The 20672-nt window shown below is 42.0% G+C and overlaps 3 protein-coding genes across 5 annotated transcripts; 1 reads left to right on the top strand and 2 right to left on the bottom strand.

Annotated features, from left to right (window-relative positions):
- The first annotated feature begins 521 nt into the window (after window positions 1–521).
- On the top strand, window positions 522–3641 carry LOC113145803 (bryoporin-like). Its single transcript, XM_026332887.1, has 3 exons — window positions 522–651; window positions 1820–1972; window positions 2063–3641. Exons 2-3 carry the CDS (start codon window positions 1827–1829, stop codon window positions 2517–2519), a joined length of 603 nt encoding a protein of 200 aa, XP_026188672.1. The 5' UTR covers window positions 522–651; window positions 1820–1826; the 3' UTR covers window positions 2520–3641.
- Window positions 3642–6375: 2734 nt separating this feature from the next.
- On the bottom strand, window positions 6376–14682 carry LOC113146096 (uncharacterized). Its single transcript, XM_026333369.2, has 8 exons — window positions 13175–14682; window positions 9885–10187; window positions 9414–9749; window positions 9111–9227; window positions 8665–8790; window positions 8447–8484; window positions 8212–8373; window positions 6376–6863 (listed from the first exon to the last, which is right to left on the bottom strand). Exons 1-8 carry the CDS (start codon window positions 13212–13214, stop codon window positions 6666–6668), a joined length of 1320 nt encoding a protein of 439 aa, XP_026189154.1. The 5' UTR covers window positions 13215–14682; the 3' UTR covers window positions 6376–6665.
- Window positions 14683–14768: 86 nt separating this feature from the next.
- On the bottom strand, window positions 14769–20552 carry LOC113146098 (polymeric immunoglobulin receptor-like). Of its 3 annotated transcripts, none has more exons than XR_003297312.2 (8): window positions 20424–20552; window positions 18819–19121; window positions 18348–18683; window positions 18040–18123; window positions 16911–17069; window positions 16547–16587; window positions 15719–15900; window positions 14769–15588 (listed from the first exon to the last, which is right to left on the bottom strand). XR_003297312.2 is itself a non-coding variant. In XM_026333373.1 (7 exons), exons 1-7 carry the CDS (start codon window positions 20461–20463, stop codon window positions 15769–15771), a joined length of 1095 nt encoding a protein of 364 aa, XP_026189158.1. In that variant the 5' UTR covers window positions 20464–20552; the 3' UTR covers window positions 15638–15768. The 3 variants fall into 3 exon arrangements, 1 of the variants encoding a protein (XP_026189158.1); XR_003297313.1 differs by having other exon boundaries at window positions 14770–15537; XM_026333373.1 differs by lacking the exon at window positions 14769–15588 and having other exon boundaries at window positions 15638–15900.
- Between the last annotated feature and the right edge of the window lie 120 nt (window positions 20553–20672).

The following is a 20672-nucleotide window of genomic DNA, read 5'->3' as shown; positions in this document are numbered from 1 at the left end:
GGGTTAGAGACTAGGGTGGACATTCGGACACAGCCTGTCTGGCTGTCCAGACTAACACTACAGGTCAAACATAAATGCAGTTTACTATGAATCACACTCCAACTTGTTTGGTGCCAACAACAGATCCAGCTATTCACTACCTTCATCCCAATGTTCCTCCTGTTGCCCCTTCGCTAAGACCTGCATAGGCCTGAACTACAGATACTAATACAGTCACACTGGTTAACAGTAGCTTCCTTCTTATAATAACAGTTGTTATGGTTGCTGGAAAATATTTAATTTAAGGCCCACGTGACTCTGACCTGCCCATCAATTTAATTTCCCAAATCTTATTCTATTTTAATTCAGGTATTTCCCTTTCTCTCTGTTCACTCAGTCTTCCTGGTACTTTCCACCAGCTTTCACTTTCCTACTGATCTGTGCACATAACTTTATTTCATTTCATGGGTTCTCTGACGACGTATAAAGTTCATAAATATCTCAAACTTAATATTTGAGAGCAGTACTCTCAGCATTTACTTAGAACTGCTCACTTACATTCTTCTGAAACAGGATGTGTCCACACCCGTAGTCCTCCAACTATATAAACTGGGGAACATCCCGGTCTGACAGTCGAACCTTGCAGACATCCTTCGGACATGTTCATACAAGGTAAGAAAGAAAGAAAACAATTGACCTTTTTGCAACATAATGTTTAATTTACTAGATTTAGTGTTTCTATAGGCTAATGATTATAAGTATTTCAGACTGAGATACTTTAGTTGAGCATGTTAAGTTTTACTTAGAACTGTTAACAAAGCTGGCTAAAGTATTTTACCTGGCTCTGGTACCTGCACCACTATATTTCTTTGATTGTCTGTCAGGCTGACAGCAGGCCTGAAGTTTTACAGCTGAACAGTAAACAAGTTGCACAGTTTTTATTTATCTGTCAGAAAAGTGGTTCTGCTTAAATCTGAGTCATAAGTTACAACTTGACGTGTTTGCTGTAACTTTACATATAACAATAATTCAGTTTGTGACACTTTCCATGTGGACCTAATTTATTATGCAACAAGCAGATATTTGAATTAAACAGAGTCAGTAGTGCAGCCTCTTGGCAGCCTTTCACCCAAAGAGAGCTGGGATGGCTCCAGCAGATCCCTGTGATCCTAAATAGTAATAAGCAGATATAGATAATGGATGGTGTCTTCAGTGATGAGCGTGAATATTGTTCCTTGGCATGTCTCCCCAGCAGCATAGCCTCTCTTGTGGGTCTGTTGTGCGGCTGACCGGAGCTGGTGGAACTCACAAACCTGTCTGTAACTCCAACTCAGAAATCCCACAGAAACTCCCTTCCTAGAAGACCCTAACAGTTGTAGGCATCTCTTAAAATAGGACATTTCCCTAAATTAAGGGAAAAGGTCTGTTGGGATTTTTGACCCAAAATATATTTGATGTGTGTGGCTGAGCCTAAAGCTTCTGTGTGACATGGTGTGAGTATTGCATCAGCTCACCTTTGGGGGCCCATCTCAGTCTTCTTTTGAAGACACCCTGGTCTCTTGTGTAATTTTTGGCTCTCTGTCAAAATAAGAACTTATTAAGAGGTTAACACTCTGTTTTACTCAAACAGAATATATTGGGTTTATATTGGATTTCTATGAACATATACCTATGTTCATTATATTTTAAACTTGAACTTAAAGCCTCAATTCAATTTTTACTCAGCATTCAGCTTACTCAGATATTCTTAATATCCTTAAGATGTAAAGAATGCACACATCATCACTTTAATTCCACCTCTTTCAACAACAGAATGGTACATTATTTTCTCTTTGAACAGATCCATCATGGCTGATGTAGCAGGGGCAGCATCTGGAGTTATTGGTGCAGTAGTGTCTATTGGAAGTGCAATTGGTGAAGCTGCTCCGACACATCGCCAGTGCACCATTGAGCTTAAGAACAAATGTGAACGCTACAGTCTCTGTAATCCAAGGTATTTTACACATTTCTTTCAGCCATGTAAGTGCAACGTTCCCAGGTGATCTTTGATTAGCAATAACTGCTTTACTGTTTCTACACACAGGATGTATTTTGAGAGTGGAGGCTGTGCTGTACCTCCATCACCTTTCATTGAGTCTTCCACATCTGACATGATCCAGTTCTGCAAGACTCCTCATACAGCACGTGGATCTGTTGGTGTCTTCACTTATGAGCTCCTGCACAATGATACAAACCAGCACACAGAGAAAATTGCTGTCATGTTCTCTGTGCCCTATGACTTCAATAAGTACTCAAACTGGTATGCAGTGGGAGTCTTTGATAAGAGCAAAGAGTGTGATCGTGATCTTTATTATAATATGTATTATAACGAAGACAGCTCCTTTATCAGAGGTAAAGCCAGTGACCCATGTCTGATTTATGAAGGCAAACATGTCACCATAAGGGCAAGTATGTCAGATGCCTACCAACCTGTCATGAAGCTGCAGGTGACTGACAAAATTATGTGCTGTGTTTCTCCACAGCTTTACCTTTGCTCATAACCAGGAGAACACAACACAAGTGTAACTCTCAAAATGAGTCACACTTCATTGACATGTTTTATTCAAAGAAAATCTCAGAGTGCTGTGACTAATGAGTTCAAACTAGTGATTTGCTAAATGAAGCTTCAGCATTAACATTTTAGACCTGTTTTAGTTAGTGAGGCCTTCATTATGTGATACTGTAGTTGTTTGCAAGGAGACAATAGCATTGTCCAGTAGCTGAACTTAGCTGTGTCTGAAATCACCCCCTAATAAGGGCCTGAGCACCTGCAATGAAGGCTGTGGCCTATGGTTTCTGGAAGGATGATTATTGTTGTTGTTGTTTTTCTCCTGCTGCTGAACGGGGACATTTTTGAGCTGGTTTCCATGGACGAAAACTATGATAATATGATAAAATGTTATGTTATGTTATGATGACTTTTAATATCTCACCAAATAAACAGGAAATGTGTCATAAATTCTTCATGCATTGTTTGAAAAGCATCAAACTTCACTTGTTATTGAGAATAATGACTATGATGATGTACATATGTGCAACATAACAAATTGACATAGCGCCACCGTGTGGTAACAGAAAGAATGGTTTTTTAACCTGTCTTGTCTATTCATTTTGATATGATGGTCTTGTGGTCGGCACATAACTTCAGCTACACACACCAAACTTGGTAGGTCTATGGAACTCCCCAGGACCAACATTTTTTGTACATACATTGCTATAGCCACGCCCAACAGGAAATGACTAGAGTCAGTATTTAGGATTTTGTGTGTTTTGACATACATATGTCTGAGGGTCGCTTTGCCATCAATCGGGAGGAAGCGCACGCGACACCGCGGGCCCTTCCTTTCCGCGGCTGGGGCAGTCGCAGGCGCCTAGCGCGCCTTCGTCCCCCTAAGTGCAGACTATGTCAAATATGATGTATGTGATGTCAAGATGTTGTAGATGTCAAATTGAGAGCATTTTTGATAAGTTGTAATATGACAAAATTGCACTATGATGAATTTACATATCTTGCCAAGTAAACAGGAAACGTGTAATAGATTTATCATGTATTGCTTGATAAGCATCAGACTTCACTGGTTATTGAGAATAATGACTATGATGATAAACGTACAAAACAGTTGAGTTCCCCCTCCCCTTCCTCACAGTGATTTGGCCCACTGCCTGCTTTCCCAGTTCAAGTCAGGTGTGTGGCAGCGGCTCAATTAATGTTGAACTCCAGTAAGTAGGGTATTTTATTCACTTTAAAGAAAGCGAAGTGACCCCACTGTATTTTTTTGTATAATCAATATCTATTCTGTTCTAAGTGTCTTAATTAATTTTAAATACAATTTTAAACCTTTTTTAATTCCTTGTTTTTATTGTTGTGATTATTTTTTATGATAGTTTTACTTTCTTTATGTAAAGCAATTTGAATTACCATTGTGTATGAAATGTGGTATAGTATAAATCAACTTGCCTTGCCTTGCAGTGTCATAGATAAAATGACAGAGAAAAGAAAAATGGGCATAAGATCATTTTTCAGTGCACCTAAACGCCAAATAAGTACAACAAGTTCACATATCAAGGCAATTTGGCTTTAAGAATGTTAGTTAGTTATTATGAGTATGGAAAACATCTTTTCCTGCATTTTTTCTGCTTCAGGAGTCAGTCTGTTCTGAGACAGTGAGAGTAGAGGAAGGGACAGATTCAGAACCAGGGAGGGAGCCGGAGACAGCAGAACAAAGAGACGATATTGCCAGCACCAGCACAGGGAGCACAGTTTTTAGTTTAGATCTCAGTACCTACCTACCACCTCCCCAGTGTATCGAAAAACAAATACTTTCAAATAAGTCAGACATTTCAAGAGAAATGGTATCAAGACTTTCCATGGCTACATTACAGTCCATCAGTGAAAGGGGTCTTATGTTTTTACTGCAGCAAAGGTGTTTCAAACCTGTCCTCTTTAGGTCATAGACCTGATGCTGCTTTCGTTAGTACAGGCTTTAGAAATTGGAAGAAAGCCATTGAAAAATTTACAGCACACCAGACCTCTCAAGCCCACCAACATTATGTGACTGTCACTGCACATCAGCCAAACCCAATCAGCGCCCAGTTATCTAGTGCATGGCCTAAACAGCAGGAGGTGGCAAGACATTGCTTGAGGAAAATTGTTAGCTCTGTGCGGCATGTGGCAAGGCAAGGACAATCTTTAAGAGGCCATACTGAAGAATGTGGGAATCTGTATCAGCTCATAAAACTTAGGGCAGAAGTGGATGATCCAGTTTTATTGAAATGGTTAACAGATCGTGCCACTGCATATGTAAGCCCTAAATCGCAGAATGAAATCCTGAACATTATGGCCAATACAATAACCCAAGGGATTGCAAGTGAGATTACGTCTCCAGCCCTTGTTCAGTTTTCTGTAATAGTTGATGGCACCCAGGATATTTCTGGTATTGAGCAGGAAAGTGTCTGTCTGCGCTATGTGGACCATGACCTTATGCCACACGAGGAGGTTATCGGGTTGTACAGTTTATCAGAGACAACAGACCAAGGCATTGCCAAAATGTTTACTGATGTGTTGTTGAGGCTTAATCTGCCAATGTCTGCTTTACGTGGGCAAAGTTACGATGGTGCCTCCAACATGGCAGGAAAGTACAGTGATGCACAGGCAGTAGTGAGGGAGCAGCAGCCATTAGCCCTCTATGTGCGTTGTGGGGCACATTGTGTCAATTTAATCACACAGGCTGGCTGCTCAGTTTCCCCAATGATCCGGGACTGCCTTTCTTGGGTCCATCAGTTAGGCATCCTTTTCAACCAGTCAGGAAAATTTAAGAGAATGTTTGAAAACATAGTTACCTCTGAAAATGAACCCATCATCACACTGAAACCTTTATGTCCAACCAGGTGGACTGTGCGTAATTCTGCTATAATAGCTGTGCTAGGGCAGTATGAGCGGGTCCTTGTTAGTCTAGAAGAAATGGCAAAATGTGCATAGGACAGCTTCAACTGCCAGTGGCTTATTTGAGCACTTCAGTAAAGGTAAGACTGTTGGGTCTTACACTTGCTTCTGCTGTTGTTGGAGAACTTGAGTGCCTAAACATTTCACTGCAGAAGAAGACCCAGACTGTCTCTGGTATGCAGGATGCAGTAGATTGTGTATGATCCTACCTTCAGGGAAAGAGAAATGACAAGAGCTATCTTGAATTGTACGAGGAAGCTACATCATTGGTAAACTGCATCGAATTAGTTGACCCTATTGAGACAGCAAATTCAAGGCATTTTGCTGGCAAAGCAGTGGACCATTACAGGGCAGAGTTCTTCAAAGTATTGGATTGTGTGGAGGTTCAGTTTGGTGAGCGTTTCAACCAAGACAGTCTAAAGTCTCTGGAAAGCTTAGAGAATGTCCTTTTGACTGGATTGTTAACTGATTCAGTAGATAAGTACCCTGAGTTGCACAGAGGTACTCTTGCAGTACAGTTGCCTCTCTTTCACCAGAAATTAGTAGAGAGGCAGCAGAGATCCTAAGGGGAATGCCAGTGGAGGTGCGTGGGTTGTTTGACCAAGTTGAGGTCCTTTTGTTGGTGGTTCCAGTGTCCTCATGTGAAGCTGAGAGGAGCTTCAGTGCATTGCGGAGATTAAAGACATGGCTAAGGGCTACTATGGGCCAAGACAGACTTAATAGTCTGCAATCTGCACAAAGACAAGCTTGACAACCTTAACATAAACAACATATGCCAAGAGTTTGTGGGGCCCAGTGATACCAGGAAAAACACATTTGGTACTTTTGTTTAGTGTCCATTCATTAATGTAAGTTTGCTTTAAATTGCAGATTTTTTTTTTTTTTTACATAGAGCAGTTACTGTAAATTGATTATTTAATAATTGATTTTGTTACAAAACATTACTTATTTTATATATTTTTTCACAATAGTCATGTTTAAATTTTATTGTATGTTGATGGTTTGACTGTAAACAACATAACAAACAATGCAATAAATAGTTTTGAAGAAAAATCTGCTTTGTCATTGAACCTGAGAAAAACTTTGAAAATAACCATAATGGCGCAGTCTCCATGCTAAAATATTGCTAAAATAGCTCATGAGAAATTTTATATTTATTGCCCCCCCCCCCACTGTTAAATGAAATTTACGCCCATGTCTACAGTTAAAGCTGACAGGTGCCAATAGTGGCATACAGAGGCGGATCGTCTCCGGCCTGGCTGGAATCACAGTTCGCTGCCACCCGGGGCTCAGAGTAGATGACGTCGTCCTGCCGACCACGGGGGGCACTGTGAAGCGAGCCGGCTGTCCTGCTGGAGAAATCCACCTTTGTGTAGGTGAGTTCATTGAGGTCATCTTCAGCCTGACATAGAAAACACACAGAGGTTAAAGGTTAAAGGGCAGAGTGTCTGTTTCTACCAATCATAGTCCCTATAGCATGTCCTGAGTCTTCCCTGGGGTCTCGTCCCAGTGGGGACATGCCCAGAACACCTCCGCAGAGAGGCGTCCAGGAGGAATCTTGTACAGATGCCCGAGCCACCTCAGCTGGATCCTCTCGATGTGGAGTAGCTCTACTCCGAGCTCCTCACCCTATCTCTAAGGGAACGTCCGGCCACCCTACTAAGGAAGCTCATTTCAGCCGCCTGTATCCGAGATCTTGTCCTTTCGGTTATGACCCAGAGCTCATGACCATCGGTGAGAGTCAGAACGCAGATTGACCGGTAAATAGAGAACTGAGCCGACTTCACCACAATGGACTGGTACGTCAACCGCATTGCTGCTGCCGATGCACCGATCCATCTGTCAAGCTCACGCTCCGTCCTTCCCTCACTCGCGAACAAGATCCCAAGATACTTATACTCCTCCACCTGAGGCAGGATCTCTCCCCTGACCTGGAGATGGCAAGCCATCTATTTTGGGTTGAGAATGATGGCCTCGGACTTGGAGGTGCTGATTCTCATCTCAGCCGCTTTACACTCGGTTGCAAACCACCACAGTGCATGCTGAAGGTCCTGGCTCGATAGAGCCAACAGGACATCATCATATGCAAAAAGCAGAAATGGAATCCTGTGGTCCCCAAACCGGACTCCCTCTGGCCCCTGGCTGTGCCTATAAATTTTGTCCATAAAAATAATGAACAGAACCAGTGACAAAGGGCAGCCTTGCTGGACTCCGACATGCACTGGGACTGTCTGACTTACTTCCGGCAATGGTGTTTGTTATGGACGAGCTGTAGTGACCATGGTTTCCATGGACCAGTCAATGCTAATTCCCTGTCATGGGAACAGGTGAACAGGGGCAGCAGCAGTGATCCAGCCTGGACCATTAACCAAAGTCCAGATGCTGTTTTTCTTTTCTTCTGGTTCTGACTTCAGAAAAACATGTAGTTTCCTTTGAAACTACTAGTTTTTCCACATCCAGCAACAACAAACTGTAATTTAACCAAAATGAAAGTTATTATGAAAGAAATTCTCAGGTGTGGACTAAAAAGTTTGTAAAACATCTAAAAATCAAAGTCGAGTTTTATAGGATTCAGGCTGTTTGTTGACCTGGTGGTCTCTTGAGTGTTGGCTGATTGTTTCCTGTGTTTGCTGGCTGTTTGATGTTTACTGGCTTTTTCCTGATTGATTGCTGACTGTTTATTAGCTGTTTGCCAAGTGTTTCCTGAATGTTTACTGACTGTTTTGTGGCTGTTTGCTAACTGGTCTTACCTCGTGTTGAGGCCAGGCTGCAGGGACAGAACTGTATTCGTGGTCAGCTTCGATTCCGTCTGGTCCGGTGTATTTGGCGTAAGTGTAGATGGAAGAGATTTCCACAGGGGGCTCTCTGCCTCGACTGTGCTGCTCTCTGAAGTCTTGGTCCGTTTGGATGTGCTGCCGGACAGGAGGAGGAAATGGTTTCTATCGATCTCAGCTGCTTCCACAATTTGAAAATGCTGAAACTCACCTCTGTGACTGGAGCAGACTGTGGTTCCACAGGAGCGTCTGAAACACAGAACCGTGACACTGATTCAATTCAAAGTTGGCAGATGGGACACAGGTTTAAAATGTGCTCATTGTTTTTCTGTCCTCTGACTACACACGCTGTTGTAAGTGAATTATTTCAGTTGATTTTACAAACACCACATATGTCAGTGTGTGGTTGTGTGTTTCCTGTTGCCTCACCTTTGTGTTGGGCAAACCTCCTCCTGCAGAGAAGGAGCACACCCAGAGACAGCAGCAGCACAGTGCCGAGCAGAGTCAGGCCCACATACAGCAGAGTCACTTCTGACATCACACTTCCTGTGGGCCCTGGGCCAGACCGTCAGGTGGACGAGGCCCAAATATAACCATTTATTATTCAAATTGCAGGTGAGACTTTGTCATGAACGGTCTGATCAGTCTCTGTTGGAGTGGGACATATTTCACCTGCCTTATATGGGAAATACTAATTTCTGATTGGCTGTAAAGTCATATAACAGTTCCAGACAACAATTTACCCACCCTCAGAACAGCTGTAATGTCATGTGTTCGCCTACCGCAGGTTTCCAGGTGCTGGAACCAAAATGAGCTTCATCCTCCAGTTACAGTGAAGCTTTTTATCTGAGATAATAACCAACAATCAGACGTACCTCCAGCTGTGTGCGGCTGCTCAGAGTGGCTGCTGAGCTCTGTAAAACCTGTGGAGGTTGATGGGACTGATGTTGACAGGACTGATGTTGACAAAGGACCAGGAGTCTCATGTGGAGCTGTGGATGCAGGGAAACCAGAACCAGCTGAGACAAAGAAATCCTGAAAAAAACTGATCTGAAATAAGTTTTTTTTTTTCCAAATACTCAGCAAAACACTTTAAATCTAAAAACATGTTTGGCACTTCAGGTGTTCAAAGTGCAGCTGTCAGTGAACGGTACAAAGATCCTGCAGCAGAAACTCACCATCTGTGACAATCACATTAAATTCCCAGGATGAGTCAGGAAGGATAGTCCTTCCCAGAGCACAGCTGTACCATCCTGAGTCAGACTGTCTCAGCTGTGTGATGGTCACAAACAGAAAGACTCCTCTACCAGATGCTCTTGTATGTTCTATGCTGTATCTGTCACTTGTAGCTGAGTCATCTCCTGTTCTAACAAGAACGTCTCCTTCATCACACTCTCCCTTACAGAACAACTTCATGCTTCCAGGAAAAGCAAAGGAACATGCAACAGTCAGATCTCCTCCAGTCCTGGTGTGGATGGGCCTTTCTGCAGGATCATAGTCTCCTTCCAGCAGTGCTGTTGGAAACACAAACAAGAGTTACTATCTGTATTTACAGTACTGTAGTCTGACCACAGCAATGTGATCCACAGTCACACTGGGAGCTTCCCAATTCACCCAGTCTGTGACTGCACCAGTTCACAGAAACTCACCATCTACAACAGTGATTCCAAACTCCACATATGGAGCTGATGACACCCCACACCTGTACCGTCCTGAGTCAGACTTGATCAGCTCAGTGATGCTCACAGAAAAATGTCCTCGCTCATATTTGATGCTGTATCTGCCGCTGTGAGCTCTGACACCAGTAGTTTGGATGAGAATGTTCCTGTTACAGGGATCCTTACAGAACGTCTTCCAGCTTGTCTGAAAAGACTCAGAACATTTCACTGTGATTTGTCCTCCTGTAGTTCCTATATAGGTGATGCTTTGTGCTGTGCTTCTGTCCTGCAGAGCTGTAGAGACAGTCAACAACCAGTAGTTAATACCTGTACTTCACACTGGGAGCTGCCCAGTTCACCCAGTCAGTGACTGCCCTTATAAAAAAGAGCTTTAAACAAGTTTACTATGAGTATACTTCTTTTAAACTTAAATTAGGAAAATACTACAGTTTACTTTGTATGTACAGTGGGTACGGAAAGTATTCAGACCCCTTTCAATTTTTCACTCTTTGTGTCATTGCAGCCGTTTCCCAAAATCAAAAAAGTTCATTTTATTTCTCATTAATGTACACTCAGCACCCCATCTTGACAGAAAAAAAAACAGAAATGTAGAAATTTTTGCAAATTTATTAAAAAAGAAAAACTGAAATATCACATGGTCATAAGTATTCAGACCCTGTGCTCAGTATTGAGTAGAAGCACCCTTTTGAGCTAGTACAGCCATGAGTTCGTCTTGGGAATGATGCAACAAGTTTTTCACACCTGGATTTGGGGATCCTCTGCCATTCTTCCTTGCAGATCCTCTCCAGTTCTGTCAGGTTGGATGGTGAAGGTTGGTGGACAGCCATTTTCAGGTCTCTCCAGAGATGCTCAATTGGGTTTATGTCAGGGCTCTGGCTGGGCCAGTCAAGAACGGTCACAGAGTTGTTCCGAAGCCACTCCTTTGTTATTTTAGCTGTGTGCTTATGGTCATTGTCCTGTTGAAAGGTGAACCTTCGGCCCAGTCTGAGGTCCTGAGCACTCTTGGAAGAGGTTTTCTTCCAGGATATCTCTGTACTTGGCCGCATTCATCTTTCCTTCAATTGCAACCAGTCGTCCTGTCCCTGCAGCTGAAAAACACCCCCACAACATGATGCTCCCATCACCATGTTTCACTGTAGGGATTGTATTGGGCAGGTGATGAGCAGTGCCTGGTTTTCTCCACACATACCGCTTAGAATTAACGCCAAAAAGTTCAATCTTGGTCTCATCAGACCAGAGAATCTTATTTCTCATGGTCTGGGAGTCCTTCATGTGTTTTTTGGCAAACTCTATGCGGGCTTTCATGTGTCTTGCACTGAGGAGAGGCTTCTGTCGGGCCACGCTGCCATAAAGCCCCGACTGGTGGAGGGCTGCAGTGATAGTTGACTTTGTGGAACTTTCTCCCATCTCCCTACTGCATCTCTGGAGCTCAGCCACAGTGATCTTTGGGTTCTTCTTTACCTCTCTCACCAAGGCTCTTCTCCCACGATTGCTCAGTTTGGCTGGACGGCCAGGTCTAGGAAGAGTTCTGGTCGTCCCAAACTTTTTCCATTTGAGGATTATGAAGGCCACTGTGCTCTTAGGAACCTTGAGTGCTGCAGAAATTCTTTTGTAACCTTGGCCAGATCTGTGCCTTGCCACAATTCTGTCTCTGAGCTCCTTGGGCAGTTCCTTCGACCTCATGATTCTCATTTGCTCTGACATGCACTGTGAGCTGTAAGGTCATTTATATAGACAGGTGTGTGCCTTTCCTAATCAAGTCCAATCAGTTTAATTAAACACAGCTGGACTCCAATGAAGGAGCAGAAATATCTCAAGGAGGATCAGAAGAAATGGACAGCATGTGAGTTAAATATGAGTGTCACTGCAAAGGGTCTGAATACTTATGACCATGTGATATTTCAGTTTTTCTTTTTTAATAAATTTGCAAAAATTTCTACATTTCTGTTTTTTTCTGTCAAGATGGGGTGCTGAGTGTACATTAATGAGAAATAAAATGAACTTTTTGGATTTTGGCAAATGGCAGCAATGACACAAAGAGTGAAAAATTGAAAGGGGTCTGAATACTTTCCGTACCCACTGTACTTAAAGATATACAAAACAAAATTATACATTGTACACTTACAGTACACTATACAGCATACCAGTGTGTGTGTGTAGACTGGAGAGATTTCCCAGCATGCCCCAAGGATAGAAAGTGTGTATTTTCATATTATTCAGTTCTGTTCCTTTTGTGGTGTGTGTATGTGAGACAGTGTATGTGTTTATTTCATTAATGTTGAACTTATTTTGACCTGCTTGTCAGATTAAAAGAGAATCTGTTCAAACTGTGAAGTTTTCATATCTTTCCATCCAGGCCAGTACCTGATATACTGCAGTTACACATAGTTGTTATGGCTTATTGCTAAAGACATATGCTTTTATAAACAAATCAAAAGGGAAGCATATAATTGGTTCCAGCAGGTTCAATACACAGTACAGTTGAAGTACTTAGATATAAACGATTTGTGTACTCATACTTTTCTACACTTATACCTAATATATACCTAAAAGTATACTTTAAAAACAAAAAAAAGGCCAGTTTAGTCCCAAAACGTCTTAAATGGTACCCTTAAAATAATTAAAATACTACTGTTATATTAATATTAGTATACTTATGACTGAAACTTCATTTTAGTTTACTCCATCAAATAAACTTTAAGTATATTTATTTTTGGTAAGTCTGAGTATCAGTGGGTGTGAATGTGGGATTTAACATGTTTAACATGTTATGTTCTTTCATCACTTTTTGGTCTTCCTGTTTCTGTGTCAAAGCTCCACATCATTTTATGTTTTCATTGCCTCTCTTCTCCTTTTCTCTGCTCAGACCCCAGTAAGTTTGTCAAAAATGGAGAGTGTGTGTCACCGTCAGTAAACACAAAAAGTTAAGACACAGCTCAGCAGCTCTGTGACTTTCATCATCTTCTCTTTCACACAGTTCCCATTTCTCAGAACAGACAGCACCTCTCAGTCAGACCTGAGCTTTGAGCCTGAATGGACAATAAAATAAGCATCTAAAAAGATGACCCTGGACTATGGTAAGTTTTAACCCCAACTCTGAGACAAAAGAAAAGGTTGGTGAAGTGATGGTGAAAATAACTAATTGTGAGATGGAAAAGAAGCAACTATTGTGTAGCTCGCAGCTGACTGATCCTCACCTTTAACCCCATGAACCAAATGTGATAAAGAAAGAAAAGTCAGAACAGAGTGGACATACTCACAGAGGAAGAAGAGGATGACCAAAGTGTGAAGAAGTTTCATGTTGAGGCTCCCCTCTTTCTTCTTGACTGACAAACCAGGAACTCTTCACTTCTCTAAATGATTGAGTCCACTCACAGCTCCAGGCTCCTCCCCATCTGCACCAGGATTTACCTTGGAGAACTGAAACTGTCTGTCATAAAGTTACTAAAGATGTTTCATTCATTCTATTTTATTGGATCACACTGAAAAGTGTTGGGATCAGGGGCACTGCACTAGACTCATCAGCAGCCCCACTGAGCTGTGGTGTTCCCAAAGGATCAGGGGGGACTGGTAAGTGGAGGTGTATTGACAGGTTATGACCAAGAGATATCTACATCTACAGGCATTGCAATAACCAAAAGAAATAAGTCATTCAGTCATGACTTTATCAAATGAGCAACATCTCAGTAGTCAGGACTTTTCTCTGTTGATCAGATCATGAGAAGCACATAGCATTTTAGTTTTGTCTTGGTTCACTTCTTGTCGTTTTATTTCAGGGTTAAGACAAAAAATAATCTCATGCTTGCTACAGACATGATCATATCAACTTTCTTAACCCTCTCTTCACTGCATATCAGTCGGCTGTATAAATACCTTTAAGAGTTAACCGATTTAAAGCAGTCCATGGTCTGGACCATAACTACAGAGACAGAGCTCAGCCTCGTGTCCTCAGGCAGAAAAGTTTCAGCAGACAGGAATCTGTCAAATCAACCAGCCTGAACCCACATCTCACGTGTCATATTCTGTTACATTGCTGCCACCTGCTGGATCAGTCAGTTATAGCACTGTGCTGGAAACCTCTAAACTTTTCCTTTCAGATTGAAAAAACAAACCATTCTTTCTCAGCTCTTTAAGATCTCTCCCCTCCCTGATCCACAGACTACCACCTGCATTCCACTGACACTGCTGTTTCTGACTCCTCACATTATCTGGTTTAATGCTTTCCTACGATAATACATGCATTGTCATTAGGTTTGTGTGGCAACCAGTGGTCTGTTGGACTGACCAGTACATATTGTGCTATTTCTGGGCATCCTCACTTCTGGTTGTCCTCACTTACTGGTCCACTGTGTGAGGTTTTAAGAAGCTATGTTGGTGCTGGGCTTCTAAATGGATAAAACAGTGGAAACAGCAACACAGTCACAGACTTTGATGAAAGTGAAACTGAGGTGTCTCTGGCTGAAAAGGAAATGACAAGTGTTCACAGTCAGTAGTGAAGGACAAACAGCAGTGAGTGAAAAGTTAAACTCAGTATCATCTGTTTGTTTATCACCAATTCACTGACTATGAGCTGATAGAATGTCTTTCTATCAGCCTGATAAACAACTGCCTGGAATAATAAGATCAACTTTATTCTAAGAATATGAGCAGTGATCAATAAAACACTGGAAGCCAACTGAACAGAAACATCTACTGATTATAGATTCACACACATCATCATCTATCACTTCTTCCTGCTATCCAGGGTCACAGGGGGCAGGACCCAATCCCAGCATGCAGTGGGTGAGAGGCAGGTCACATCTACGGGCAATTTAGAGTCACCAACCAACCTAACCTGCATGTGTTTGGACTGTGGGAAGAGAAAACACACAGACACAGGGAACACATGCAGACTCCACACAGAAAGGCCCCGGGTCCACCAGTGTTCAGATCTGCAACCTGCTGCTGTGAGGAGACAGTGTGACACACCACAGTCTTCACATCATCACAATCTTAGCACGTGAAAAACAAAATTCATGTCCAAAACAGGAAGTCAAGAATCCATCATGAAACTAAACACATAGTAACACACACTGTGTTTTCTGCAGCCAGGTATGTTCCCATTGAGCTGCAGTTTCATGTCTGCTTGATTTTTCATGTAAAAGTCAATAACGCAAAACTGGAAAACTGAACCCACTTTTCTGCTGCTGTAGAATTTAGACCTGCCCAATGAGCCCAGTAGCATTTGGATAACCAGTGGATTGCTGGGCTTGGGTTGGGTGTGAGCTAAATACGGTGTCTCCAGGTCACAGTTCTGAGCTGGAGCTGAGCTGGAAGGCAAAGGTTACAGTTTATCAGGTGATCCCTCCACCTGTGGTCAGAGGTTGTGGGTGGTGAGCCAGAGACTGAGCTGAAATAAGTTTCCTCTGTCAGGCCTCAGTCTCAGAGGATGAGGAGCTCAAACGTCTTTTGAAAGGAGCCAGGTGAGTCAGGTGTCTGAGTAGGATCCTCCGGAGTAACTTACACTAAAGCTTTTCTGGGCATGGCCACCTGGTAGGAGACCCTGGGTCAACCCAGAATATGCTGCAGAGACTGTCTATCTGACCTGGCCAGAGGGTGGTGCCTCAGGCTTCTCCAGGAGGAGCTGGATAACAATGAGAGGAACATCTGAGACAACCTGCTGAACCTACTGCCACTGATTTCAGATAAGCAGCAGAAAAAGCATGAATAATTATAAATTCACATTCACAGATAGAAAGTCAGATTTTATTAAATCGAATTCAATTTTCCATTATTGATGATGGAACTGGAAAAATCAATCTGACCAATATTACACCGACCACGCTGAGTCTTCCAGGTACAGAACCACAAAGCTTCATGCGTGCTTTGTCTGTGTGAGAGTGGAGTAGATCTGGTCCTTGTCCCTGGTAGCTGGGTGGAGGCTCAGGTAGGTGGATTCTTCACCTGTGGAGACTGGAGGTTGGTTTTCATAATCCAAGCTGTCAATCTACAAAACAGCCAAACATTTGACAGAATAAAAGCACAGCTCAATACAGTGAGAGACTTTAACATTGTTTCCATGTCAGTAAGCCAACAGGTTTGTACATGAGAGACAAGACAAACTTTCTCTACTTAGCAGAAAATACTAGAAACAAAAGAAAGTGCATTATGGTTTGGTTTCTGTTGACATTTTTGTCTAAAGTGAAACTTCAGCCGCTGTAACTGTTTCTGTCCTAGCTGAGAAACACTTCCAGATGCAGCGTCTCTCCTTGAACACTGGACACTGAAATAAGGATCAGCTCAAACAGTACAGTAATGAAAGAATCCTCACTTGATTGGATTTATTTTTGTCAACACCAATCAGTAAACAACATGTCAGGATCTGTCCTGGTACAAATCCTCAGGACATGATCACTATGTTCACTGTTAAAAACCAGAATTTCAGCAACAGAAAAAGCTGAAAATGAAAAATATTTGTGCTGCTAAATGTTTCCACAGCACTGTAACTGTTTGTTGTTGGTGTCTCCATGTGCAGAAACATTTTTCTGTGTCTGTATTGGGTTGTAACTTTCTGCAAACTGAGCTGTCTGACTGTTTTACTGAAGCAGCAGTGAGAGGAAGCAGCGAATCAAAAAAAAAAAAAAAAAAGTCACCTGCATGTTGGTGCCGTCTGGGTTTCCTCGGGTGGTCAAGCCTGTCCAACACACAAAGTTATTATTGAAAGTGCAAACAATGCTGGAAGGTCACTCGTACTGTGATAAAGCAAAAGGAAGACAGGCAGCCATAAAATAACCATGATGCCTGAAGGGACAACCAAACACTGTGGGGACTGTAGTTCCACAACAACAAATCCTCATCAAACAGAGATGGTTTATTCTCCAGGTTGGTTTGACTTCACACCTGGACTGAATAGGCTCATTAGTGGACGTGAAAACAGAGGAGGGTTCTAAGGATCTAATGTTCGGCTCATGGTGAGAAGGTTTAGTTGTTAATACTGTGTGTTTCCTGATGACTCACCACAGGGCCTGGGACGCCTCCTAATCCAAACTATCAGCACAGCCAGGGATGAGAGGGTGATCACGATGACCAGAACCAGAACCAGAACCACAGCGGTGGATGATATGGATTCAGAGGTGTGATATGGGATAAGTAGTTCTGTGGTATAATCTTGAATGGCTTTATAATTAATGAAAGAAGAAGATAATGATAAAAACAAATACTGGATCAGAAAATGTGATAGTCTGAAAATGTCATCTCAGGAAAGATGTGACAGCCACATCTTCAGAAACCAAGACCAGGGTAGAATCACACAGGGACATGAATAATCAGGTACGCTTTGAAATCCCGAACATGAAGAAGAATGGCACTAATGCGTGTGTAGAGATGACATGATACAGACCAGAGGTCGATCAGTGATCCAAAAACGCTCATTTAAAATAAAACTTATAAAATTATTATAATTGCCATGAAATTCATTCCAGAACCGTCCCTAGATGTACCTGAATAGACCATAAGGCTTTACATATCCTTCTGAGGTCAGCTGAAGTGGTTGAACTAGTGAAGCTTCATATTGATTCAAACAAAGCCTGTTGTGATGTTGCCAAGTCAGCGACATCAGCACAATTCAATTCAGTTCATTTGTACAGCACCAAAAAAAATCATCTCAAGGCATTTTACATAGAAATCCAACACATCCCTCTTGACAAACAGAAAGGAAGAAAAGTCAGTTCCATTTGTTATCCTAGCAAATATGGTTGGTAAAGTCAATGAATGTTTGAGTGTTTTGGTCATTGAGAGTCAAATACACAGTAATGTGCATGTGGTTTTAAATGAACTGTGATCAGAACAAATGGTCATATGGTTTTTACACTAAACATCAGCTTCTTAAAACATCTGCTGCATTAAAGTGAGATTTGATTGAGCCAACCATGAAGTGGCTTCAGATCTCTTTACCTGGACACCTGGTTGAGACCAGCATGAATGAGAACTGGGCAAACATCAGCTGTCAGAAAGCTGTTAATCATCTCTGCCCACTTCAAATATGTAATTTTCTCTGTTTTATATATAAAGGAACATTCATTTTATGTCTGTTTTATACATATAAAACAGAGAAAAATTACATATGTCAGACACTGTGTGGACGTACCTCCAGCTGTGTGCTGCTGCTCTTTAACAGCTGTGGATGTTGATGGGACTGATGTTGACAAAGGTCCAGGAGTCTCGTGTGGAGCTGTGGACACAGAAACCAGAACCAGCTGAGACAAAGAAATCCTGAAGAGAGGGACGAGGTGATTCCTGAGCTTTTACGCTGCTTCAGAAAAACTGATCTGAAATAAGTTTTTCATTTTCAAATACTCAGCAAAACACTTTAAATCTAAAAACATGTTCGGCACTTCAGGTGTTCAAAGTGCAGCTGTCAGTGAACGGTACAAAGATCCTGCAGCAGAAACTCACCATCTGTGACAATCACGTTAAATTCCCAGGATGAGGCAGGAAGGATAGTCCTTCCCAGAGCACAGCTGTACCATCCTGAGTCAGACTGTCTCAGCTGTGTGATGGTCACAAACAGAAAGACTCCTCTACCAGATGCTCTTGTATATTCTGTGCTGTATCTGTCACTTGTAGCTGAGTCATCTTCTGTTCTAACAAGAACGTCTCCTTCATCACACTCTCCCTTACAGAACAACTTCCTGCTTCCAGGAAAAGCAAAGGAACATGCAACAGTCAGATCTCCTCCAGTCCTGGTGTGGATGGGCCTTCCTGCAGGATCGTAGTCTCCTTCCAGCAGTGCTGTTGGAAACACAAACAAGAGTCACTATCTGTATTTACAGTACTGTAGTCTGACCACAGCAATGTGATCCACAGTCACACTGGGAGCTTCCCAGTTCACCCAGTCTGTGACTGCACCAGTTCACAGAAACTCACCATCAACAACAGTGATTCCAAACTCCACATATGGACCTGATGACACCCCACACCTGTACCGTCCTGAGTCAGACTTGATCAGCTCAGTGATGCTCACAGAAAAATGTCCTCCTTCATATTTGATGCTGTATCTGCTGCTCTGAGCTCTGACATCAGTAGTTTGGATGAGAATGTTCCTCTTACAGGGATCCTTACAGAACGTCTTCCAGCTCGTCTGAAAAGACTCAGAACATTTCACTGCGATTTGTCCTCCTGTAGTTCCTATATAGGTGGTGCTTTGTGCTGTGCTTCTGTCCTGCAGAGCTGTGGAGACAGTCAACAACCAGTAGTTAATACCTGTACTTCACACTGGGAGCTGCCCAGTTCACCCAGGCAGTGACTGCCCTCATAAAAAAGAGCTTTAACAAGTTTACTATGAGTATACTTCTTTTAAACTTAAATTAGGAAAATATACTGCAGTTTACTTTGTGTGTACTTATCAGAGATATACAAAACAAAATTATACATTGTACACTTACAGTATACTATACAGCATACCAGTGTGGGTATAGAGTGGAGAGATTTCCCAGCATGCCCCAGTTCTGTTCCTTTTGCTGCGTGTGTGTATATGAGACAGTGTATGTGATTGTTATTTCATTAATGTTGAACTTATTTTGACCTGCTCCCTCAGTGAAACTGCTGTTGTGATTCATGCCCTGCCCTTTGTTGTTTGGTTGTGGTTGGACTCAGCTTTCTATGGGCCTGTCAGATTAAAAGAAACTGTTCAAACTGTGAAGTTGTCATATCTTTCCATCCAGGCCAGTACCTGATATACTGCAGTTACACATAGTTGCTATGTCTTATTGCTAAAGACATATACTTCTTTAAACAAAAAAAGAGCGCATTTAATTGGTTCTAATAGGTTCAATACACAGTACAGTTGAAGTACTTACATATAAACTATTTGTGTACTCATACTTTACTACACTTATACCTAATACATACCTAAAAGTATACTTTAAAAATAAACAAAAAAAAAAAGGCCAGTTTAGTCCCAAGAGGTCTTAAATGGTACCCTTAAAAGTATACTACTGCTACATTGATATTAGTATACTTATGACTGAAACTTCATTTTAGTTTACTCCATAAAATAAACTTTAAGTATATTTATTTTTGGTAAGCTTCTCTTCTCCTTTTCTCTGCTCAGACCCCAGTAAATTTGATGAAAATGGAGTGTGTGTGTGTGTGTGTGTGTGTGTGTGTGTGTGTCACCGTCAGTAAACACATAAAGTTAAGACACAGCTCAGCAGCTCTGTGACTTTCATCATCTTCTCTTTCACACAGTTCCCATTTCTCAGAACAGACAGCACCTCTCAGTCAGACCTGAGCTTTGAGCCTGAATGGACAATAAAATAAGCATATAAAAAGATGACCCTGGACTATGGTTAAGTTTTAACCCCAACTCTGAGACAAAAGAAAAGGTTGGTGAAGTGATGGTGAGAACAACTAACGATGAAATGGAAAAGCAGCAGCTTTTGTGTAGCTCACAGCTGACTGATCCTCACCTTTAACCCCATGAACCAAACATGATAAAGACAGAAAAGTCAGAAGAGTGGACATACTCACAGAGGAAGAAGAGGCTGATCAAAGTATGAAGAGGTTTCATGCTGAGGATTCTCTCTTTCTTCTTCACTGACAAACCAGGAACTCTTCACTTCTCTAAATGATGGAGTCCACTCACAGCTCCAGGCTCCTCCCCATCTGCACCAGGTTTTAACTCAGAACTGAAACTGTCCATCATAAAGTTTCTAAAGATCGTTTATTCATCCTGTTTTATTGGATCACACTGAAAAGTGTGTTGGGATCAGGGGCACT

This window comes from Mastacembelus armatus, chromosome 7, assembly GCF_900324485.2.
Source record: "Mastacembelus armatus chromosome 7, fMasArm1.2, whole genome shotgun sequence".
Taxonomy (NCBI): Eukaryota; Metazoa; Chordata; class Actinopteri; order Synbranchiformes; family Mastacembelidae; genus Mastacembelus; species Mastacembelus armatus.
This window is presented reverse-complemented; position numbering and strand designations above follow the sequence as displayed.